Below are 26,305 nucleotides of genomic sequence, written 5' to 3' on the forward strand. Positions count from 1 at the left end.
ATTTTTTCTGACATTTTTTTATGTTTTTCTTTCTTTCTTTTTTAATGACATTTAAATAAGCACACAAAACTTGGCTCCAAAACAAACAAAAATGTTAATTTTATTTGCATATTTATGAACACAGTAAATTAATATCTCTTTGATTTTTTAATTTAACCCAAGAAGATTCTGTCAATCTTCCTCCCTCTTCTCTGGGGTTTAATCTCTACCCCCATGTTATTATAGTACTCCACAGTGGGGTATGCAACATTTTGCTAAGATTGCACGTCCTTACACTGTAAAGTTTACACATAATTGACTTGTCTGGTTTTTTCTCTGTTGCAGTCAGAAGCCACGCCTGTGAACTGGATGCATATGGACTGCCAGGGGGCTGTTCACACATCTGTCTGTTCAGCAGCAGTTATAAGTCACGGACCTGTCGCTGCAGGACTGGCTTCAACTTGGGGAGTGACGGCAAGTCATGCAAAAGTATGTTGCTACACATTTTGCCAGCAGGCACCACTTCTGGAGAGTTGTGGGTGTTTTGCTTTTTTTTTTTTTTTTTTTTTTTTTTTTAATTAGCATCATCCCCATCAGTAAGAAGAACAAGAGACTTACAGTCTTACAGTGATATTTACCAGCAAGTGCATGCTATACATTTTCCCTTTTCAAAGTCAGGATTTACCTTTCCTTGAGGCAATAAAAAGGGCAGCTCTATAAGCCAAAGGGTTAGCAAACTTGCTCACCTTAGTGATCCATCAGGGAATATTTTTAAGGGAAAAAAAAATCTATTTTAAATTTAAGTTCCTGAATGAGGTTCATGAAATCAAGGAACTCTACCCAAGATTGACTATATTTTTCAGCTATGTAAACTAAAATGATCTTCCTAATAGGTGTCTTGTTTGACTGAAGAGCACATACAACAATGCAGTACCACTAGATACAGCAAGGCAGTACCAATGCACAACTTTCCACAGCAGCAATGGGTCTGAAGTTTGCTACATTATTTCGTGTTTCATTAGCGATGTCAATCATGTATCAATTCTTTGAACAGCTTATCAGAAACCCTCCCTTGATTATAAGTTGTTAGAAATTTTTTTATTTAATTTTTGAGATTTGGCATGGTATTTTCATGATTATTTTTGAACAAGCTTTTAAGATTTTTTTAAAAAGAAAAGAAATAAACAAAATACATGTTTAATTTGTGTTTCTGTCTTTGAATTAAACCGTGGAAACATAAAGATATCTGGTCTCATGTTCCTGAGCCTATCTGGATATTATTTGATTTTCTGGATCTGAGGCCTGCAGATCAGAGAAGTTGAATGTGTCTGCACAGTTGTATAACATAACTAAATCGACTGTTGCTCTTAGGAAGTGATAGTATGCCATGAAAATGTGTAATCATATTCATGTATACACACAATGTACGTAAATATGGGAAAACGTCAGCTTAGAGCTGCATTTAAGAAAACTTTTATAGACTATATCCTTTGGGTGCAAAAACCACCACAAAAAAATTCTAACTATGATAAATAAAAATAGATTCAACAAAGACTGAGTCTTGATCTTTCAAACTCTTTAAGCTCCCTCTAGCAGAAAGTCAGACATCTGGCACTTTCAAAGGCCAGGGCAACAGCAATCCACAGAGGGAAAGGTTAATATAAAAAACAGAACATTTTAGTGGAGGTCAGGGGGTTAGAAAGCTAGAAATGAGGTTGCTAGTTCCAGAATGACGTCCTGCGGGCCATCCTTCCCACTCAGGTGGAGATGCCCTGTCTCTTTCCTTTGTTATTTGCAAGGGTCAATGGCTTGGAGAACACTGTAGTGAAAGCATTTAAGTTTTCTATTCTGTTTATCCACAGAAACTATAAAGAAACCTAATCCTGCCAGGCAGTGGTGGCGTGCACCTTTAATCACAGCACTCGGGAGGCAGAGGCAGGGGGATCTCTGCGAGTTAGAGGTCAGCCTGTTTGACAAGAGCTAGTTACAGGACAGGCTCCAAAGCTACAGTGAAACTCTATCTTGAAAAATATAAAACAAAGAAAGAAAAGAAAGGAAGAAAGAAACCTGTGCCCTCAATTTGATAGTAGAATGAAATTAGGAACTTGAAACCAGAACCCAAGTTTTGTCACTGTCTAATTAAATTTCACACACACACACACACACACACACACACGAAGAAATTGTAAAGTAAGCATCAAGGAATGCCCAAAATAAGATTGAACAAAATATAAATATCTTTCTTACAATTTAAATGTCCCAAACAGACATGTGCTAGCAATGGCAGTCCAAGATTGCCCATTAAAATTTTCATATTCATTTAAAATGTAAATGAAAATCTGCTATGATAGATCCTTGACTCTGGTTCCTTAGTCAATGAAGTATTATGCTAGAATTAAAAAGAATGTTTTTGAAGGTACTTTAATGACATAACAAAATATCATCAAATTTAATGGTGATAATTTTTTTTCTTTTTTTTTATTCTTTTTTACTTAAAATTTCCAACTGCTCCCCGTTTCCCATTTCCCTCCCCCAACTCCCACATATTGCCCCCTCCCCCCGCTCCCCTCCCCCTATCCCCACTCCACTTCTCCTCCCCCTAGTCCACTCCCCCTCCCTCTCGATACTGAAGAGCAGTCCAAATTCCCTGCTCTACATGAAGACCAAGGTCCTCCCACTTCTATCTAGGTCCAGGAAGGTGAGCATCCAAACAGGCTACGCTCCCACAAAGCCAGTTCATGTATTAGGATCGAAACCTAGTGCCATTGTCCTTGGCTTCTCATCAGCCTTCATTGTCCGCCTTGTTCAGAGAGTCCAGTTTCAACCCATGCTTATTCAGTCCCAGTCCAGCTGGCCTTGGAGAGCTCCCAATAGATCAGTTCCACTGTCACAGTGGGTGGGTGCACCCCTCGTGGTCCTGATTTCCTTGCTCATGTTCTCCCTCCTTCTGCTCCTCATTTGGACCTTAAGAGCTCAGACGGTTGATCCAAATTGGGTCTCTGTCTCTCTCTCGATCCATCGCCAGATGAAAGTTCCTGTGCCATTCTCCTTGGCCTCTCGTCAGCTCTCATTGTCCACCACATTAAGAGAGTCCGGTTTTATCCCATGTTTTTTTCAGTAGCAGTCCAGCTGGCCTTGGTGAGCTCCCAAAAGATCGGCCCCCCTGTCTCAGTGGTTGGGTGCACCCCTCATGGTCCTGACTTCCTTGTTCATGTTCTCTCTCCTTCTGCTCCTCATTATAACCTTGGGAGCTCAGTCCGGTGCTCCAGTGTGGGTCTCTGTCTCTATCTCCATCCATCGCTAGATGAAGGTTCTATGGTGATATGCAAGATATTCATCAGTATGATTATAGGATAGGTTCATTTCAGGTTCCCTATCCTCAGGTGCCCCAATGAACTAACTGGGGACATTGCCCTGGGATTCTGGTAGCCATTCCAGGTTCAAGTCTCTTGCCAACCCTTAGGTGGCTCCCTTAACTAAGGTATGAGTTTCCCTGCTCCCCCATCCAACCTTCCTTTACCCCCAATCACCCCGATTCCCCCAGTTCCCCTCATCCTCTCCTTCACAATTTTCTCTCCCCATCTCCCCTCATCCCCATCCCACCCCACCCCCCAAGATTCCAATTTTTTGCCCATCAATCTTGTCTATTTCCCATAGCTGGGAGGATATCTATATGTTTTTCCTTGGGTTTACCCTCTTGTTTAGCTTCTTTAGGATCACAAATTATAGACTCAGTGGCCCCTATCCATGGCTAGAAACCAATTATGAGTGAGTACATCCCATGATCTTCTTTTTGGGTCTGGGTTACCTCACTCAGGATCGTATTTTCTATTTCCATCCATGTACACATTTGTCCAAAACCATTCTATAGTTTCAAAAAGGAAAGCTCCCAAATGAACTGATACTAATTTTATATCATATAAAATATTATTTTGAATGAAATACTTTTGAAATCAGGAAAACATCAGGAGATTATGAAGCACAAAGTCATTATGCTTTTATCTTATAATTATCTTATAATTACATCAAAGGAAAGGTGAGGAATAATAGAGGAAAAGGAAAATCTCATCTCATTGTTAGCATAAAATCATAAAGTCAATATGTAAATTTCTCAGCAATCTCTCTGCTGTGCAATAGAAACAATGTTAATGCTTAACAGTGAATCAACACAGAAAATAATTTGTTAATTTAAATGGAAAAAATGTTTATAACATGGACCTTCCTTTTAAATACTTATAAATTCGAAGAAGGAAAGGAACCCAGGCTTTTTGTGAATTTAGGAGCTAGACTCTATGGCCTATTACTTCGCATATTTAAGTAAAATGCCATTATGAATTCATCATTTTGTTCAATGAATACGTGTCAACAAAAAGTAAATATGTACTGTGAAATATATACATAAGTTAAATTTGAGGAAGAAACTACATAGTAGTGAAGTGTACTATATGGTTAAATCCTTGGATGGCTATTGATTGTAATGAGAATAAAATTAATTTACAAAGTTTAAGTTGAAATTCAACTAGACAAAATATCCAACTAGACAAAAATAGACCCTCCGATAATGAAAAATGCATAGTTTATATACAAAATTGCTTTAAAAATTCTGTGATACACACTACAGCAATATCTAAAAATTGCCTTTGTAAGAAAATAAAACAGAAGACGAGAATTTATAGGAGCTCAAACAGCTTGAGCAGGCTTTATTTAATGCCAGAAAGTTGACATCTCTCATTCTGGTCATAGGATTAGGGCTTAGTACTTACTCAATGACTACTCAGTTGCCAGATTTCAAGAGGAAGCAGATTCATGTTTCAAGCTGGAGATTTTGTAGCTCAGAATATGTAAGTGGCAAGAGGATTTCCTTGTTTGGTGACAGAATATGGGCCTAGCTGTTGTTCTTCCACAGTTGATTTTTGAACTTCGGGGAGCATTTTCTCTTTTTGTAAATGCTGGGTGTCTGAGGTAGTAGAAACAGTTTTGCTTCAGTTGTTTCTAAATAGTTGATTTCTTGGAATTCTAAATTCAATTTAGGGCCTTGGTTTCGTGTGTGTGTGTGTGTGTGTGTTTGTGTGTGTACGTGTGTGTTGAAGAACCATCTGACTGACCGGAACCTGACCTGGAAATTGGGAAAGGGGACCCCAAAGCCCAACAACAAGATTTACTAGCACAAGATTCTGATGTTTATGGAGTAGGTGTTGAGTGCATCTGGCAGATGGCATTCATGTAATTCCTCTGTATTGAAGCACTGTCCACTAGACTTGGATGCTGATGAAACTTACTCTGCCCAGATAGTTCAAAAAGTTAGAGATTGGCAAGGTTCCTTCCCCCTTTTATAATAGCAGCAAACACATGTCGGAGTTGACAGCTTTGCAAGTCAAGCAGTCAGCTGCAGAACTGCATCCTTTGAGAGATGTGCCAGAAAATTGGTGTGTGTGTGTGTGTGTGTGTGTGTGTGCTGAAATGCTTCTTAGTGATATAGTTGCTTTTAAATTGCCCATGCTTTTTAAAAAGAAAAAACAAACAAACAAACAAAAAACTAACAACAACAAGAAAACAAGGAAAGAAAACACAAGAAAAACGAAAAAGAAAAAAAAGAGGCCACCTTGATTTTGCATTTTAGTAGCTATGGAGATCATTTCTGTTTGTTTGGAGATTTGTGTTATTTGTTTGCGTCTGTTGAGTTCTGTGTTACATATCAGATTTCCTGGCAGACGACATCATCTCTGACATTACAATTAAGCTATGAAGTAAACTGATGCCATCAGCTGGCACTGATTCATTTCTTATACGCATTAGTCACCTGTTTGGACAGCAGAACACAATAACGTTCATGTTAATCTCTCTGATATCCTGTGACTCTTTTGTTAGCACTCGCAGTCAGTATGTGGCAGCTCGATACTGCAGAGTTTTAATTGGCCTGAAGTTTTCAACACTGTCAAATGTAATGAGTGCAATAGATAGTATCTTCAGAAAGCGTTAGCTTGATTGTAATGAATTATACAATTAAATGTACCGGATATTTTAATAAATTTCCATTTCACAAGTTACAAGTTATTCAATGATCTGTCATGTTTTTGCTATACAGACAGAAGAATAATTAACTAAATATAACCCATTCAGTGAAGTAATTTCTGGTTTAATTAAAGTAATGCAATTAGCCGGCCTTCTTGCATCAAGATCCGTTTGGCATATTTCAGAGTTTAATTTCTAGTATTGAATTTTAAAAAAGTCTAATTGTGCCAGTTAATTAAACAGTGGCATTCTGCAGTGTAAAGAAGATTAGGCAGCATGGGTTGTTTATGTTTGTAATCTTTCTTCTGCAGGGCCAAAGAATGAATTGTTCCTCTTTTATGGGAAAGGACGCCCAGGAATTGTTAGAGGGATGGACCTGAATACCAAGATAGCTGATGAATGCATGATCCCCATAGAAAATCTGGTAAACCCGCGTGCTTTAGACTTTCACGCAGAGGCTAATTATATCTACTTTGCTGACACCACCAGTTTTCTAATTGGCCGGCAGAAGATAGATGGCACAGAGCGAGAAACCATCCTGAAAGACGGTAAGTGACACTGTGACATTAACATCAAGCTGCTCAGAGATAAAGGCCTTTGAAAGGCTACATCTAGTGTGTTTCATGGTGCTAAGCAGATTCCATATTCTTCTTATTCGTTTAAGAGTATTTTATAATTTTATCATCTCAGTGACACTAATTTCTACAGTTTTCCAATTCTGTATGCTAATATGCCTTTGAAAAATGAAACTTGAATTGTCTACTACATTTTAAACACTATAGTAAGTAAATAGTGATACTGTTCCCTTTTCGGCAGAATGTGTAATTACAATGATGCCATTATAGACTTCATGGTACAATATCATGTTTAACAGGGTGTCAAAGAATTCCGTAGTATTGGTCCTTATTAGAAAACTGCCTATCTCAATAAAAGCACCTATTGCCATCAAATTCCTGTGTACTCTTTCTTATTCTGTCTGTTAAAAGGCAGTTGTAAAGCCATGCTCTTGATGTAGCAAATATCTTTACAGAAACATAAAGATATAGTTACTTTAATTTATCAACACAAATGTAACAAATGTAGTATTTTGTACCCTTCACATGCATGCACTCTGCTCAAACCAGTATAAAATAGTTTTAGAAGCAGCCAAAGAAATACCATTATTAAAGATAGAAAAATATCTTAATGCTAAACCAACACATCATTGAGTAACTTCCTATCATAATTCTGGGTCTCATTTTCCTCATGCGTAAAGCCTACACAGTTCTTTAATAGAAATCTCTAAGTCAGTAGTTTCTTTAATAGAAATCTCTAAGTCAGTAGTCATTAACTGAATATTTATGAAGTACAGTTTCTAGCCTATTGTGTGAGTTAAAAGTAAAAAATAATTTTTCAGAAATGGCTACCTTGATGGACAATATAAACACATGGAAAATTTAAAGCATTACAATATGTAATTTTGGGGTCCAAGCTGATCTCCCCACTCCCCCAAAACGTGAAGTTCATGTGGATTGTCTAGGCAATGGGCATCTACAGGAAGTGGTAGACACCCTTACATGGATATGTTCAGAGCCTCCTCATATACCATGCCGTTTGTGGGGTACACCCTTGAGAGAAGATATTAAAGGCAGAGAGAAAGCATTTATGCAGCCAGAAATGTATGGAGAAATATTCTCCAGAAATAGGACACAAATACTCTCGATGGATCACTATTTTGGCAGTTCAACTTGCAGATAATAGTAACAAAAAGTACATACAAAGTAGAAATGGATATGATGAAGAACCTTGAATGTAAGGTGAAGCGGTTTGCATAAAATGATAAAAGGATAAAGATTTCTGATATAAGAAAAAGTGTGAGTAAAGTCATATTTTAAGAAAACCTACCCAGAGGTAGGATGCACAAGGAGCCAGAAAACATGCAAACTGAAAAAGAGAGTCCAGAAACATATACATGGCTCTGTGAAACAGAACCAGAGATTCATAGGAAAATGATTCGCTCAGCTTAGCTATAGTTCAAGTCAAATTACCAATGACAAAAAGCTCACTCTCCAAGAGAGGCAAGTGAAGTTTCAAAATGAAATATGTGGCAGTTTCACATTTTAAAAATAGCTTACTGAATAAGGAAATACGTCACCCACGATTTTTGTATTCACAAAAGGTTTTATTAAACGTTTTTCTTGCATTGACTCTGGCAGAAGCTTCTTGCTACTGGTCTCAGAAATGGGATATCAAATTTTGAGAAAGCGACTTGCACTGTTAGCCAAGCAGATTGTTGGGTATATTTTTCTTTCAAAAGAATCTTTCAGGAGAAATAAAAATATAATAGAGAGGGTCTTGTTTTCCTTTCAAAAAGTGTCTGATTCTGAGCTCTGATTAGAGGTTCCAATTGATAACCCGAATTGAGATGACTATCTTACCAGTGAGGCTGGTGACTTTGCGTGTAACAGCAGAGATGGACACCACAACCCTGGACTATCAGGATCATCCCTTCACTCCTAACTTCAGAGTTGATAGCTGTAAGACCCTACAGCAACACTCTCAGACGTGAATACTTAACAGGCATATTCTTCAAAAGACAAGGCAGCTTTTTTTAGTTGACGTTTTACATTTTCCTTTAGAAAGAGTAAAAACCCTAATTATAATGTAATACTGACATGAGAAAGCCTAAACTTATATTGGCAAACCACAATTTGTTTGTTTGTTTGTTTGTTTTCCTGGGTATTGTAGCCTGTGTTGGCAGGTGTTGCCCTTCAGAACTTGCGCTAGACACTTCTGTGTCCCACTTGATTTTAATACTTTTGTGGAGAGCTGTCTGTTGTTAAGATCAGTTGGCCTTCAGATGTGACTTGATGCTTTCATTTGAAGCTGCTAACACACTGTCTTATTTTGTATAGTTACTATTTTAACTGTGATACGACATGATCATTTTCTTTTCTGGTCTCTTCCATATGCCTCTTCTTTTTGAATGGGTTTTCTTTCACTAGATTGGAAAACTTTTTCTGCTATGATTATTGAGATATTTTGCATATCTCTATATGGAATTCTGTTTCTTTTATCCCTATAGTTGTGTGTGTGTGTCTATACACACACATATATACATGAAATTTACATATGACCTGGCAATGCTGAAGCACGCATGGGCAGCCTGTATATGTGTTCTGTTGAATTTGTCCATTTTGGATTTCATGGTCTGAGTTGATAAGGACAGACTGACCAGGTTTCTTCCTCAAGAGTGTATATATCTCATTAAAGATAGTTCTGAGCCACTATGTGGTTGCTGGGAATTGAACTCAAGACTTTTGGAAGAGCAGGAAGTGCTCTTAACCACTGAGCCATCTCATCTCTCTAGCCCATATATATATACATATACATATATATATATGTGTGTGTGTGTGTTTGTGTGTGTAAATATATATACATATATATGTGTGTGTAAATATATATGAAAAGATACTAAGCTTCTATATACAATAATCACTCTTAAAACACAATTTATTTTAAGAAATAAAGGTACAATGTTAGGACTATTTACAAGTATATCAGCAACTGAGAGAGGTTATAAGTCAAAAATAAAAAAAAAGAGAAAAAACACAGTAAGACTAGTGGTTCATAGCATCATGATAGGGAGAGGGAGAAAGAAGAGAAAAATAATATGAAGATCTGTAGGGCAGGAAAAGTGAGGAGTGAAGGGGATTTGACCAATGATAGGCTGAATAGCAAAAGAGAATTATGTATTATCAGATAATGCAGACCCTGCAAACCAGAGAAGATATAGAAGAATGAAAAAGGGGAAAAAAACAGGTAAAAGGTAAGAATGGAAAGAAAAAAGAGACTAAACAGAAGAAGAAAAAGAAACAAAGGAAGAAAGGAAGAAAAGAAGTAAGAAAAAAGGAAGGGACAAAGAAAGAAGGAAAAAAGAAAAAAAATGAACAATATAATAGAGCAAGAACATAACTGGGCAGAGCTGGCATGCTAGGGTAGCCTTGACAGCTGAACACAGATTTGATGATATGGAGAGAGAGAAAGCTAGGTGAAGACATGAAAATTGACTAGACTGATCATTGGCTCTCATCTGGATTCTCTCCTGTTCTTTCCTTGGTACTGGAAGGTCCTGCAATGGACAGTTCAGTGTTTTGCTCTGAGTTGCCCTCCAGATAATCTGTTGACCATTGCAGTCATTCATAAGTTGAGGCTCCGATCAGGCCACAGCTTTGTGAAGTCCTTCTGGGCTCAGGTGGCAAATGCTGGGCCACCCAAATACAGTGCTTGTTAACTTTACACAAGGCTCAGGCTCCAAAGCGCTCTAGAGGCTTCTATAAACAAATCTATTCCCACCAGACTGTGCTACACAACTACAACCCCAGCACTTCAGAGGCTTAGACAGGAGGTTAATAAGTTTGATTCCAGTAAGGTTATACAGTAAGAGTATGTTTTAAAAATAAAAATTGGAAATAAGAAAGATGTTTATTGTCATTATTATTACATTGATAGTATGAGCAACAGAATACTAAAACACGTGGGGGAATGCTTATTGGTCATGTTTGTGTGTGTGCTGAACACTTTGCCCTATGACCTAAATAAAATATATATAGTTTAATCTCTAAACACAACCAATAAAATCAATAAGCTTTCCTGCCCAATGCAAAATTTAGTTAATTCCCCCTTTCCCCGTCACAACCATACTGAAGCCAACCAAACAACAAAATAAACAAACCAAAAAAGTTTTACCAGTGATTTTAAAATGAAGTACAACCTTGATTTGGTACTAGAATGTGTGACTCATGATTCAGACATGTAGGAAAATCCAAGCCCCGTACATTAACAAGGCTGCTCTGTGCCCCATTTGTGGGGCTTTCTGAAAAATTGGCGTTGCTGACAGATTTCATTGCTCTCCTAGCGCCTGACTCTCACTTGCATCGCTTATCGACACTGCAGTCTGCTAACTTGGTCTCTGCTTTGTGTGACTCTACCCCTTTCAGCACTGGTGGACTGTGGTAAGGAAATAAGAATAGCTCTTTATTTACTAGTCATGCTCTAAGCAGATCTCTTTATGAGTCTGGGATAGCTTTAAAATTCATTATATCATTTTTTTTTTGGCCAAATGTCATGGGGGTAAACTTGTATTCTCACCTGAGGCAGGAGGATTGACTGAGACCAGAACTTCAGCGCTAACTTTGGCAATGGAGTAGGAATTCTATCTTTAAAAACTTAAGAAATAAGAAAATGGAAAAAGAAGATAAACGATCTTTTTGAATGGCAGCTGTCAATTATGTCTGTGCTCAAAATCTTTCATGGGGGATTACAGCCGATTCTCTCTAATTTCACTTCTTGACCAAAGTACATGGAACACTGTGCTTGGGACTTCTTGTCTCTGAAAGTCCATGGTTTTTGATGGTATTTTTTGTTCTTTTCCTAGCATTCAGCTAGTGTTGCCTTGTCAGTACTAAGAAGGTTTGGTCGGTGCAGTGGAGTGCCCGTCTCCTCCTCAGAAACAAGGAGCTTGACTTCCACCCTCCTTGAAGGCAGCTCACCTTTGAGCTTTTTTAAAACATTTATCCCCTTGCTTGCAAGGAGGTTCCCTGTGCCTTTTGCCAACTGCAGCTAACTTTATAGCTGCACCCCTCACAAAGGGATGTTCTTTGTCCTGTCCTGGTGGGTAGAAAGGTCTCCTCACCCTTTCCTGGTGGTTTAGCTGTTTTCTTTTGTACATGAGCTGAGTGAGTCTGAGGGATGGATTGAGTTTCTTGTCTGTGAGACACTCAGGGGTCTCTCGAAGGTTTCCTGTTCTGCTTTTAGCCTTTGTCTGTGAACTCAGTTGAAGAAATTCTTTGTGTCAGGGGTTCTCGGGGACACTAAACTCACACATCAAACCACATTTACTTTCAAGAATTCTTTCCTATTTTAGCTTTTAAATTTTTCTGCTTTCAAGACCATTGCCTTTACCACTGTGCCCTGCCACAGAACAACCCTTCATGGCTCTTGCTGTTCCTGTCAGAGGCCTGTGGCCCTTCCCAACATCCTGTGGATCTCTGCTTTATTCAAAATCAAGGAAAGCTGTGATCTTACAAAGCTCGGGTCTTCCTCCTGTTTCATGTGTTTCTGTAGTCCCTGTAGTTTTCAGCGTCTTGCCTGTGCATGAGCTCTGAATGCTTTCACTTCAAATCCTCGAATGCAAATGGGAATATGAAAAACAACGAGGAGATATTTTTAAACTGTTTTTTATCTCCTTCACCTTTCCATTAGAGTAAATTAGAACGCAGTTTTGTTTTTACTGGATGGGAACCCCTGGTGATGCTTTCTAAGGCTCTTAGTCTATGCAGTAAAGGCATTTTGGTTGATGCAAATTAGGGGTCATATGCTTTCAATTAGTTTATTTTGTACAACTTTAACAGAAAAAGTAAAATTAGAACTGAGAGTTTTCAGTCTATAACAGAAAAAAAAATCTTTTATAGATTATATTATTAGAAAATAAAATGCTGTTTTTTTTATTAAAGAGATGGTACAATTAGTATCCATTTCCTGCAGCATTGCTAAATAAGTTGTTTATTTGATATTAAAATGCCCATCATTTGCTTATAAAAACATTCAGATGTGCATAACAGCAAGAAAGTGAGCATTAAGTCCAAGTGAAAAGAGCATTCATTGTGTTTAGGAATCTGTACCCTGGTTGAATGGACTTGTCAGCCATCAAATGAACTGATGACTGGATGCAAGGGTGAGCAAGCAAATCAACGTTTTGTAGTCTATATCCATAAAATTACTCCAAATTTATTCTTAACTAAACTTAGGATCAGCACTGAGAAATCCAAACGTGAGCTATGAGCTTTCAGGAGGAAAGAGCAAACCCAACCTAGAACACTGGTGGCGAAGACTGACAGAACAACAGAAACCCCAGCCTGGAATTGCAGTGCTATGATAAGCTTGAAAAAAAGGTTTAGAGAAAAACCACTTGTCCTAAAAAATGTATGAATATTAATAGAAACAAGAGGAGTTGGCAAGGCAATCTTTAATGCAGTTTAATAACTAGCTGAATCCATTCAATACACATGCCAGACATTAATTATACCCCCCACGAGCACCCAGAAATTAAACTGGGATGTTTCCATTTGGGGTAATAAAAGTTTCAGAGTTTTAGGTCCTTAATTATTCTTTGTCTCAAATCTAAGGAACATACCAAAAAAAGGTAAAATTTAAGGAAAATGTTATTGTATAATATTAAGCTGTGGACCATTTTTAAGGCAGGATAAAATCCAGAAATGTTTAAAAATGTAAATTCCAAATTTCCTATTTTCATGATAAAATAGACCATAAGCAAGTACAAATGCAGAGAAATACCTAGACAAAAATTTTCAGTGTATGAGTATAAGCAAAACATTATGGCATAGATTGCGAAAAGTCGTGTTAGAAAACCACTGCACCAGGGTTTGTGAAGGGTGTTTCTACACAGGGACAGGGAAATCTTTAGTACCTTATTAATTATAGAAAGCTGAGTTGATACAAGAAAATTACCTTCTCCACATCTGTAAGATAAAATAATGATTAATTTAAGGGGATAGAAGAAAATTCAGGAGATTTTGTACCCTGCACCATTGAGAAGGATATAAGTTTTACATATTGTTCAATCTATTAATCCCAACATTAATATTTGTTTTACACGAATACATATGTTTTTGAAATGAGCATATTTGTATGAATAAAGAAATTAGAAACGATACAAATATTTGCCCCAAAGGATGCTGTGTTTTTAATGGGGAAGTGCCAGTCAGAAGACAAATCTAGTTCTCTGTGTCTACATGCTGATAGTAAGCACATTCAACTGAAAACATTATACCTATGCAAGTACATTAATTATTTTTGAAGAAATGTAAAAAAAAATTATAGAAAATCAGTAGTTGTAGAGATGCAGAACATATTTTAGCTGTACCTACTATTTTAAATATGTAGATCATATTCATTTATATCTACTCAAATTGAAATGGTACTGTTTTGCAAAGTGAAGTGCAGTTGCGAGTAGGTCTAAATACATGACTTTTCTAATGTGCTAGTGAATTTTTTTTTATATTAGCATCAGTGGACTACTTCAAACATTGTGGCTTTAACATAAGTAATCCTAAGGTTTTCTTACATATAAAAGAAAGACATTTTAGTTCATTTCATGTTTTGGTTATTAAACTATTTCCCCAGAATCTTTCCACAAAGGATTATCTTCAACCTATGTTTGTGTGACAATGCTTTTCTAAATAAAGGTATTTTTTTGTGGCTAATTGTGCTACAGTGCTCCTTAATCTTCAAAACCATCTGTCCATTTTCCAGGATGTCTTAACCAGTTAATGGAAAAAAAAAACAAATTCATGATAATTTTTTATTTTCCTTTTTAATTTATTTTATTTATGTTTTTATGAATATACTTTTATATGTATTTGGGGGTAAGTGTAGAGGAAAAGAGAAGGTCAATGGACCTCTTGGAATTGAAGTTTTGAGATGTCTTCCTTCTCATTGTGAGTTGAGGAGGACCTAAATTCTGGCCTGAATGATTGATTGGTAAGAGTCAAGAGTCAATGTACTCTTGACTCTTACCAATGAGTGATCTCTCTAGCCACGTGGTTGATTATGGTTATAGTGGGCACATTCATAATTATTTTAGCCTGCATAACATTTTCATTTGAAACCGAATTGGGAATTTTGATATTCAGGTGCTCTGAGGTAACATAAGTTTGTGGCCCATAAGTCATTAGCTTTAAGACATTTTGAGTATAAAATATCAAATTACAATTTTTAAAAATTTTCCATGAGTGCAGCCATGTTCATATGTGTGTGCATTTGTGTGGAAGTTCCTGGTCAAGTTCTGGTGCTATTCTTCATCTCTGTATCTTATTTTTTGAGATAGGATCTCTCACTAGACTTGAAGTGGTGGTCTCCACTTCAATACCTTCTTTAAGTCCCTTCCTGTTTGTCAATGACGGTGACATGGATATGTAAATTAAATAAACCCTTTCTCTTCAAGTTGCTTTTATTCAGAGAGGCTTATTACAGCAACAGAAAGCAGACAATCGCACCTGGCCCTTGCCAGCCCCAGGAAGTTCTAAGTCCTGGGTATATTTTAGTAGATAGATGTTAAAAACATACATAGACTAAACTAAACTGAACTAAAGGGATTGAAATAATTATCAGTTACTCTATTCAATAATTTTGCTGCTTGACAAGAACTGTATTTACTTCCTAACTGTATGGCACTACAGTTGCAGACAAGGATTGTTCTAGTTCAGATTAACAATTAAACAATACATATGAACCCCTGCCCTAAAAAGATTGATAGAACTCATTGTTCTCTTCATTCATTATCTATTTTCTCACATTAATTCTATGTAATTGAATAGAATTAAAGTTGTCATCAAAGTATGCTTCTGGAAGGTAAAGAAGTGCTTAGGAGTTAAGATCACTTATATTGCTCTTACCCTAAGTTTTGTTCTGAGCACCCCATGGTGCTTCCCAAGCTATCATAACTCCAGTTCTAGGATGCTCAACACTGTGTATATAGTACACACACACTCTCACACACACACCCATTCACATGTGTATACACAAATATTCATCAACTAAATAGTCATGCTCATAAAACAAAATAAAATTTAAATCTATGCTTTTTTATAGTCTATAAGCTATAAAACAACAAATTAGAAGCCACCCATCACTGTAATATGTCATATTTGGCTAATTTTAGAGTCCCCAGAGAGCAAGAGGGTCTTTCTTGTCTTCTGCGGATATGTCTCAGGAGTGGGGTACAAATGCTCATGGTCACATAGCATTTCCAATGGATCAATGACTTCGGTACTTGCCATGCATTCATAGAAAGCAAAGGTCAGCTTTAAAGAAGCGTTTTATTAGAGGCAGAGCTTTAAATGAGCATGAATGAATCAGAGTTCTTATACAAGCAAGTGTAAGAGGAAGGCACTGAGAGTGGGAAATGGACAAAGACTGCAGGGATTTCTATTGAGATTGGCTAATTCTCTGTGCATTTAAAATGTTTGAACTGGTGGAGGGATCACACCCTCTGTGCTCACTCCCTGGCTGAAACAGGGAGAGGATTAAATACTATTCATATGTTGCTTGTTAAATGGAGGGAATCGTGATGCTCTGACGCTCCCTGTTTCTCTCTGACTTCTAGAATCATCTGCTGACCCATCTGCTAGATGCCCGCCTTGGATGATTTTGCATGTGTTGCTGGTCACAGACCTTGGCAGGGTCTGCTAGCCACTAATTAAAGGATGCACTTTGGTTTTCATTCTTCCCTGACCAGCTTATACTTTATCATGGGCCTTTTTTCTTTACTGTGTATAGATAGCTTAACTCTTATCACAGTTTTCCAGATGTGGCTTTAGTTTTCCTTCATTACTTCATGTTTTACTCCTTGTCAAATGGTGGTCTTGTGTGGTCTCTTTTCTATAACCAGCGGATTAAAGTGATTAAAATCCACCCTTGCTGATAGTTCAGTGTGTTACAATTAGCTGCACCAGGAGAAAGACTAGATGAAAGACCACTTTGCTTGCATGTGATTTTCATGGTTTCTTTTGAGCCAACCAGACTAGCTATCGACACTGGCTTCAAACCTTATCTGTCCTCTTATATGTTCAGTTTGGCTGGCACACCCCTTTGTTTCTTAACCCGTGTGTTTCCAACCTCGAGTTTTAAATTTAAATTTCCCTCTAGTATTAGCGTTGACTCTTACCTCCATTGGTCATTCTCTTCTACAATCCTGTGTTCAAATTTGCACAGAAAGAGAAGATACATTGAGCACTAGTACAAGTTTTAAGCTTTCTGTATTGATTATTAAGCAAATTGTTAAGTCACTTACTTCCTGGTTTGCTATTTGTTTAATGTAGAAGTTGGAACATACATACCATTCTTATATTCTTATTTTTTTTTTTGGTTTTTCGAGACAGGGTTTCTCGGTGGCTTTGGAGCCTGTCCTGGAACTAGCTCTTGTAGACCAGGTTGGTCTCAAACTCACAGAGATCCGCCTGCCTCTGCCTCCCGAGTGCTGGGATTAAAGGCTTGCGCCACCACCGCCCGGGCATACATACCATTCTTTAGCTACTTTCATCATTAAAATAAAAACTTAATAGCAAGCTGCCTCCTAATCTTGTTATTAATTTTGCCCCCCTCTTACTACTTCTTTTTAAAAATGCTGACTGTGGAAAAAAAAGGTTGGTGAGTGCGTATTTTCTTAGATGCATCTGAAAACTTTTGCAACGATGAACTGCCAAAGTAGTTTGCCTCTGTCAGCCCATCTGCACATAACTTACAAGTGTATTTTGTCTGTCTCCCTTCTCCCGAAATATTTATGTAGTTCTAAAGCAAGTATACCTTTGTTTAATTTAATTTGGTAAGTAAGTAATCACCAGATGCACGGACATATAGGCTAATAAATTTTCTCTTTGCTGTAGTAATTATAAGTGTGGTGAATAATACAGTTTCTAGTCTTTAATTCCAAACTTAGAATTTAAGGGTAAGTATGATTTACTCAACAGTATACTATTGTGTCCTGTATTTCCTGCCATGCACAATGAATTTTTCCTTTTTCTCCATTAAAATTTCAGTTAAAAATTATTAGTTACAGCAATGCAGTTGTATTGTTAATGTTTATATACCAAAGAACAAAACCCCAAACCACATTAGGAAATACAAAGGAAACCTATCTATGAAACTACAATTCTGTAGTGTCTGCTGATAAATAGGCCTGTTACATCTAATGAGAGATAGAATGAGAAATTTGCTATTGATGTGCAAGACTCCAAAGGATTTTATTTTTATAAATTATAACCTAGGTGTGGAAGTAAAACGAATATTCAAAAATAGCTCTGTCGTTTAACTTTTAAGAAAGTGATAGGATTTCAACCTTGTTTTCTCTTGATAAGAAGGATAAACTGGGTAATAAAAAGTTGTCCATTTGAATGACTTTCCCCTAATTTACAACTAGGCCTCTGATGTTATCCAGAAGTTCTAAGTGTATTATCATAAAATAAAATTTGTAAGCACTGGATATCTATAGGGAGTACTTAAATTAGTAGCTACTTGGCCCCATGTAATATAATCTTTTCAAGAGTGAATGGGAAGAGTGTTCTTTTGCCTAGATAATAACTGAAATCATTTTCTGATCACAGACATAGTGAGAATGTTGCATTCTCCAGAACAAAAAATCCAGCAAGACAGAAATGAGGGAAAGACAGAAAAAGAGGCATTTTGTGGCTTCAGCTGCCAATCAGAGTCCTGGTGTCATCAGAGCTCAAGCTACTTCTGAAGGCCATGTCTGGGCTCAAGAAACTGCTGTAGCTGGGGTCTTTGTTGATGTTTGTAGCCTGTCTTACAACAGGGGGTAATAGCAAATTTGTATGATGAAATCAGAGGGCCGTGCTAGGACACCTCACCCTTTGCAAGAGGCTTCCATGCCCTGGACTGGCCAGTTTAGCTACCACCCAGGCAAACATCCAGTACCTTGAATAGGCCATCCTAACATCTACCCTACTATGACCTGCCCTAGTACATAAAGGGACTGGTCCTGTGGAATGACACTCACAGGATGTCCATGAATGGATTGGTTGTGGGATATCCAAGAGGAGTTTTGGTGCGGGTCCATTGATGATGGTGTACCAGAAACCGGAGGCCTTGAACAGACCAATGATTCAATGCAATGAACATTTACAAGTAAAGCTGATTGGACAAAAGGGTATATTGTGTGACACATAGTGATCACAATGCCAATAAAACAAATAAAGAGGTGTTGGACAGGTCGGAAAGATGGAGAAGTAAAAGGTTTTGTTTGTTTGTTTTTCGTTTGGGGGGAATGCAAGGATTAAGTACAGATACAGGGGGACTTGGAAATGAGTGTATTGAGGTGCATGTTGTGAAATTCCTAAAGAATCACTAAAGAAATTATGTTATAAAAAGGAATCAGTTTGTAGAATTGACAATGGAGGCTGGTAAGATTTTTATTGTAGGTAGCAATGAGTCTGTAGGACAGTTGGAATCCATAGCTAGTCTGCAAGTCCAGTCACTCTATCTGTGGGGAACTTGGTCAGTGCTTTCAGTTTATTGGATGAGATAAACCACATAGTGGAGGGTAGCCAGTTTTACTCAGTCCCGTATATTTAAGCGCAAATAAAAAGGATCTCAATAAATCTACTGTGAAGGCCACAGGCAGACTGAGGTTTTACTGAATACTTGTATGCTGTGACCTAATCAAGTTGACAACAAAATGAATCACAGCTCTACTCATTAAATGGAGCTCTCTTGTACTAACCTCCTGTGCTCAAATAGTTGACACAGAGGCTTAGTATTATGTATAAATGCTTGGCTGATAACTCAGGCTTATTACTAGTTAACACTTATACTTTAATTAGCCCATACTTTTTTATCTAATCTGTGCCACATGGCTCATGGGTTGTTACTTCATTTTCTATACATCCTGCTCTCTAGATGGCTGGATGGCATCTCTCTTGACTCTGTACTTCTTCCTCCCGGAGTCCCCTTTATCTGGCTGTCCTGCCGATGATAACTTCTGGTTGGCTGCCTGCCTGTCAGGTTTTCTTAAACAATGAGAGTAATACATATTTACAGTGTACAGAAGGATTATTCTACAGCAAGTACAAGCCAAGAGAAGATTTACATGAAAGCAAAAACCTGGGGTACAGAAATTAAATCAATATTTGAATTTGCATAGCAATATGTTTGGACTATTTGCATGTTATTCCTAAATAAGGAATACAAATCCTTTCTTTGGGATACTTTCTCCTAGGTATTCTTTACATTTCTATGTGATTCAAAATAAGAGACATTCTATTAGGCAATTGTCATTGCTGAAAGCACAATGGCCTAACTATAAGAGTTTGAAAAACTAGGTTTAGTCAACTTAATGGTTTCGAAAATCATAAGAGCTAGGGCTTAGGTCTACTGAAAACCTTCTAGAGGATATTATAAGTTTCAATAGGAGGATCAGGGAATCAGCAAGATTGAGACAAAGACATACAACTGTCGATAGACACTCCTCTTCTATTCTTTCTCCTTATGAATCTAAATATATTTGCTCCTATGGTTTCAATCTAAAGCTTTTATCTAAGTCTAATGATTTCCTAAGTTTTCTTGCTAAAAGTCTAACAAAAAGTCTTCCATCTTATTAACATTTTACAACAGCAACTAAATTTCAACGTCAAAGAAACTGAATTGTTGCTTAAGTTTTACCAGTGACAGAAAATTGCTGATTGCCCTTTTAAAGACAGATACAGGCTAGAGAGTTGGCTCAGTGGATAAGAGCATGTATTAATTTTACAGTGGAGCTGGTCATGCCCAGCACCCACATGACCCACAACCACCCATCACCCTGGTTTCAAGAGTTCTGACATGACATTCTTGATATTCTTTGCTGATCTCCAAGGGCAGTAGACATTAATATGGCACACAAATATAGTACTAAGCGAAACACTCATAATGATAAAGTAGTTGAATCAAAAACAAACAAAATTTTTCCATTTTGTATATGAGTACTTATATGATTTTTCTTGATTGAAAACTTAAATTCACTATCAAAAGATTTAATTTTTAAAAACATGGTTCAAAACCACAACTTAACAAAACCAGTCTAAGTATTTTATTGTTATCTTAATAGGCTAGATAGCTAAAGAAAAGACTACAATAGTAGTTATTAGCAATAAAAACCATTTATACAGATTAACTACATAGTAGGCATTGTTTTAAACTATATTATAGTCTCAAAAAAGGAAAATATTTTTAGAAGAAATGGAAAATTAAGCATAAAAATAATTTTAAACATTCTTTTAATCCTCAGAAACTTCTTATGAATTAATCACTGTTTCTGTGTGCGTGTTTAAGTATAAGAGGCTTGTAGAAAAGAACAATTAAACAGTTTATTTCTTGATCTGGATAGTAAGGTGCGGAGTAGTTCACTCCTGTGATTCTATTCACTTCTTACTTACAATTCAGTTTTCAAAATCAGAATAAAACAATTATGTAGCATGATTAATAAAAACCCAGAGACAGAAATTGGAGTTCATCCTGAAGTTCAGAGAAGAAAAACAGCCAGCCACTGGCTCTGACCTCTACCTCAGTCCAAAAATGGTGATTTTGCTATCAGAATCTCTGTGTGACCTGTGTGAGACCTGTTTCCTCTTGTTTTATATTTTGCTCTAGTGCTGGGATTAAAGGGATGCACCCACTGCTGCCTGGTTTCTATGGTAAACTAAGCTTTATTTATTAAAATACAAATGAAGCATTACTTACAACACAATTAGACACTAGTTCCTTTCAAATTGTGCCACTTAGAAATAAATTTCATTTTGCTATGCTTTCCTGAATCACTATATACACTATTTTCAGTTGAAAAGGATCACTGGTAAAAATATAAGAAAATAATACTGAGTCAGCATTGTAAAAGATAAAAATGTAAGACACCTAGACCATTCATATAAATTCTTTTTCTTTTTTCTTTTTTTTTTCGGAGACAGAGTTTCACTGCATCTTTGGAACCTGTCCTAGAACTAGCTCTTGTAGATCATGCTAGCCTCGAACTCACAGAGATCCTCCAGCCTCTGCCTCCTGAGTGCAGGGATTAAAGGCATGAACCACCACCGCTCGGCAATACACGTATTTTTTTTCAAACCTTGATAAAATGATAATAGCTAAGATGGTCTAAGAAGTTGCCCTATCTCAGGGAGTAGAGTTGGCATTCCATGCGATTATATCCTCTTTGTAGGACTAGCAGGGAGCAGCCTATGCACTGGTTATGACCTTAGTGCAGAAGCAGCAGCTGTTTTACCCTGGGTTATAACTTCAGGGCAGACACTATTATTGCTTTCTGTCTATAGAGAGATCAGTGTGATGATTTATTTACAGTGCAAGTCAAGAAATTTCCATCTATAGAGTTATAGTGACTGCTTTGTGTGAGAAAATACAAAAGTTACAAGTCAGGTGGCAACAGTGAAATTGTAAAAACTAGAACATCATCCATTTTGACTGTTTATACTGAGATTGATTTCAAATAGAATATGATTCTAAAATTCACCCTTAAAACAGGATCAATAGAAAAGATCAAATGGCTATTCTCCATTCTATTAGAATAGGAAAGTGCTCAGGTAAACTAAACATCAATAAAATACAGAATAATAACTATTTTCCTAAGCATAGGCAAATGAACCTACAATGTTATTCTGGAGTGCTGAAGCTTCATGGACAGAAACCATGAACATACAAGTTTGCTTTGAAGTGTGGACTTCCTTCGTGTAAAACAGAAGGTTTGAACCGGATGAACGTTAAGTTTCTTTTAGCATCTCTGCTTTATCCATGTATCTTACAGAAATTTATGGTGGGTCCTTACAATGCACATACAGGCAGGACCAAGTATATTCAGTGGGTTCAAGAGAGAGAGAGAGAGAACATGAAGTTGAGAATGAAAAATAGTGGGAGACAGAAAAAGAACTTAAGAGGAGGAAAGGGGGTGGATTTCATTAAAAAAAAAAAAATTATATGAGAAATTCTTTATAAAAGTGCAAAATATTCATAAGTTTTGCAGGTGTTCTTAGAAGTCTGTGTTCATACTTATACATTTGTACTTACGCTTTTATGCTCATGTAATTTGCATTTTCCTTTATTTTGTAGATTGCTTTCTCTGATACAAAATGCTTGCATTCAGTTAAAATAGCATATAATCAGTTTATGAACACTTAACACTTATAACGTTATAATTCTTGACTTGAGAGAGGGTCTGGGATTTGTATAACAAGGTACTTAAAATAGAATTTTTAAAAAATCTATGAAAAAACACAACATACCAAATTGAACTAGAAAGTTCTTAAAATTCAGTTCTTTTGTGATTGTTGTTGTTTGTGTGTTTTAGGTTGTTTTGTTTTGTTCTTGTGATTCTTCATTAAATAGATCAGTAGTGGTGGAACTGAATTTGACTTAAATTATATGATTAGTTTTTTCTTGTCCTAACATTTTTATAGACCTGGATAATGTAGAAGGCATTGCAGTTGACTGGCTTGGAAATAACCTGTACTGGACAAATGATGGTCAAAGGAAAACCATAAATGTGGCCAGGCTGGAAAAGGCTTCTCAGAGTCGCAAAACCCTGCTGGAGGGAGAAATGTCCCATCCTAGAGGAATTGTGGTCGATCCAGTTAATGGGTATGTAAGCCTGCTTCTGATATTTTCTGTATTATACATGTTAACAGTGGCAAATTTTCTTTAGATTCATATGAATTGGTGTGTCTCCCGAGGAATAGACAGATAGAAAGGATTTACTTACCTGGTGAGTTTCTCTTCTAGAAAATATATTAGACAAAAACAGCAAAAAAAAAAGTTTAATTAAATAAAATAGACAGTTACTTGTAGTGAGAATATGTTACTTAAATATTTTCAAAGAAGCACTATTTTAGACAAGCTGACACTAGGGCAAGTAAACATCCAAGCATTGACTCTACTGGTTAAAGTTTTAGATTAATGATTTAGATTTAGATTTAGACTTTTTGTATTGAGAACTAACGCACATTCTGGACATCTACTATGAACTACGCATTTTGTCGGGGTCGTTACTGTGTTCCTGTCTGTAAGAGGCACATCAGTCCTTCGGATGGTTGCTGCCCTTATTCCCTTCCTGTGAATAAAGGAATAAGTGAGCCTGGATCCAATTCCATGCAATTGTGACAGAGTGTGATTGTAAACCCATGCAGCCTGTCCACAGAGGTTTCTTACGCACTTTGTTCTATTCCTTTGCATGTGTCTGGAGTGATTTGAAGCCTACTTACGTTTCTCGCGTGGGAACACCACCAAATAGCTTTGTGGTATTTAGTCAGAATGAAATATTGTATGTCCTAATTTTATCTTATCCTTCAGACCTATAGCATGGACAAAAAAAGCATATTTATAAAATATTTCAAAAGTGAAAATTCCTTACAGAAATTAAACACTAAATGAATAAATTATGTATTTTATGTTTCTAGTGTTTGTATGAATGTTTACTTCCATGCCAAGGAAAGATGACCAAAAGTGCTTATTCTTTTGATCTGGTACATACATTGAAAAATGAATAATGTGCAAGGTGTCCATTGTATACTGAGATCACTGAAGTGGAGCTTCTAAGTAACTTAAAACACAAGCAGGGCACATCTACCTAGGGAGTAGAAGAATCATTCTGTGTGTGACTTCAACAGAAACGACTATACTTTCATTCTGACACATTCATGTGTGGCTTCCATAATTATCTGAAATATCCATTTCCTGTTGTCTAAACCCACTTAAATCAAATTGTTCTTGGTGAAGATGAAGTGGTAGAGAGAATAAGAGCTTTGTGTTTTGTCTTCAGTGGAAGAGTTGACTTGGAGGTGACAGGTTCACCCGAGTTTTAAAGAGCCTAATCTTACTTAGATCTGAAAACTGGGTTAGAAAGAAGTGGGAGTGGTCATGGAAGCCTGAGCCAAATGTGTTCAAATAGTTAATGAAAATGTGTCTGGCAGTAAAAAGAAAGTATTAGCCCAGAAAATTTCGTTCCAATGTTTGGAAATTTAAGTAAAATATTTTCAGACTGAGAAATTTGCATTTTCTTTTGCTCTCCCATACCACGAGCTTTTAGGAGTATACAGGGGAAGTCATAATTGAAGGCAGGGATACTCTTCTTCAAAAGTGTCAGACAATTCTAGGATCAATAAAATATCACTTCTCTACTTACTTAAAAGTCCAAGGAACTTTCCTATCATGGAGAGTAGTAACTGCCTTCCAGGAATGTGTGCTGTATATAATGGTACTCACCCACACAGTGACAGACAGATACTGGGCCACCTATGACAATGCTGCTCTATTCACAACAGTAAGGAAAGGAAACCAGCCTAGATACACATTAACAGATGAATGGATAATAAATATGGAATATATCCATAATGCAGTTTTATTTAGCTGTAAGAAAATGAAATTATAAAATTTCCAAAATGAAAATGCTGGAAAATACATTAAGGTGATTCAGATTCAGAATGGCAATGTTTTCCTATTGTCTCATGAGTCCCCTTGGATTGTGTTTATATATATGTATGCATAGAAGTGGAGGTAGTAGGCTAGAGAACTAGAAGGAAGCCCACCACAGAAAGAAAAGAGGCAATAATGAAAGGTAGGTCCAGGCCACAGGGGACATGAAACAGAAAAAAACTGTGTTGGACAATATCAAACCATGGAAGGTGAGAAAAACGTTGGAGAGGACTTCAGGGAGAATTAGCAACAAAAAGTGTTTGAAATAGTACAATGAACCTTAATATGTATGTTAATTTACATTTTGCAAATAATAAAGAGGAGAAAAATAGAGAGCGGGACAAGGGAAAGAACAGGTAGGGAAGGAAGATGTAAACCAAAAGGTGTTGTCAGTGAGGCAATGAGTTTGAACTCATTCAGTGAACAAATTAATTTTAATTGTTTCTACATAAAAGTCATATTTCCATATTGGAAGCTCCTTTTGATCTTAGTTTTAGTAATAATGACAGAGGTGGTCATGGCAGCAGGAGATACTGAAGCATTAGGCCCAGAGGTGGCAACCAGACAACAGGATAGAGCTACAGAAAGAACAGAGCTAGTGGTAATGACCCTTACACTAACAGGTACAGGTGAACCTAGTCCTTTCTAGTATTCCACATGGGACCATCTATACAAACAATAGCTCTCTAGTTTGGACTACTCAAAACATCATCTCTGAGGTGTATGTTCACAGTTGAGTAAATAATTCCCACGATCAGAATAATACACTGTTCTCTGAAGTTATTGTGTGTGACCACATATATTAGCTATTAGGTAGGCACTGTTTAAATAAGCCAAATTCAGTCTTCAGTGGGAAAATGAATACTTTTACTTTTAGGGCAGCAGCAACTTTAAGGACTTATTTATTTCAGGAATTCATTGATTAGACTGTAATTTGTGAGCATAATTATTCTCAACAAATCCAAGCTATGTACTTCCAGACACTCCTTTGTATGTAAGGGATGTATATATCTTAATTGTTATAATTTTAATTAGCAGACATTCAGTATTGAATATCACACAAAGAATATGTATAACACATATCCTAGAACCTCACTAAGATACCAAAGAAAGTCCTTATCTTTATTCCTGTCTGCAGATAGGTTTGGAACAGACTGTAAAAAAGACACTGCATATTACCAGGCCTTTAAAGTAAGGGTAGAGTCCTTTTCTCTGCCTGAACTGAAAGCACTGACAAGTAACCAGAATCCTAAATTATTTTGTTTATCTCTCTCCCTACTTATTTTATATT

At 36.8% G+C, this 26,305-nt stretch overlaps 1 protein-coding gene across 7 annotated transcripts in view; it reads left to right on the forward strand.

Annotated features, from left to right (window-relative positions):
- Positions 1-26,305, forward strand: part of Lrp1b (LDL receptor related protein 1B) — a 1,777,797-nt gene that overhangs the window by 990,263 nt on the left and 761,229 nt on the right. For all 7 annotated transcript variants that reach the window (XR_009056008.1, XM_057755646.1, XM_057755649.1 and 4 more), the window contains exons 10-12: positions 325-468; positions 6,303-6,539; positions 23,004-23,184. Coding sequence is in view for 6 of the 7 variants with exons in the window: in XM_057755646.1 (XP_057611629.1) it covers positions 325-468; positions 6,303-6,539; positions 23,004-23,184 (562 nt within the window). In the remaining variant the exon portion in view is untranslated. The remainder of the gene's footprint in view (positions 1-324; positions 469-6,302; positions 6,540-23,003; positions 23,185-26,305) is intronic.

This window comes from Chionomys nivalis, chromosome 22 (genome assembly GCF_950005125.1).
Source record: "Chionomys nivalis chromosome 22, mChiNiv1.1, whole genome shotgun sequence".
Classification (NCBI taxonomy): Eukaryota; Metazoa; Chordata; class Mammalia; order Rodentia; family Cricetidae; genus Chionomys; species Chionomys nivalis.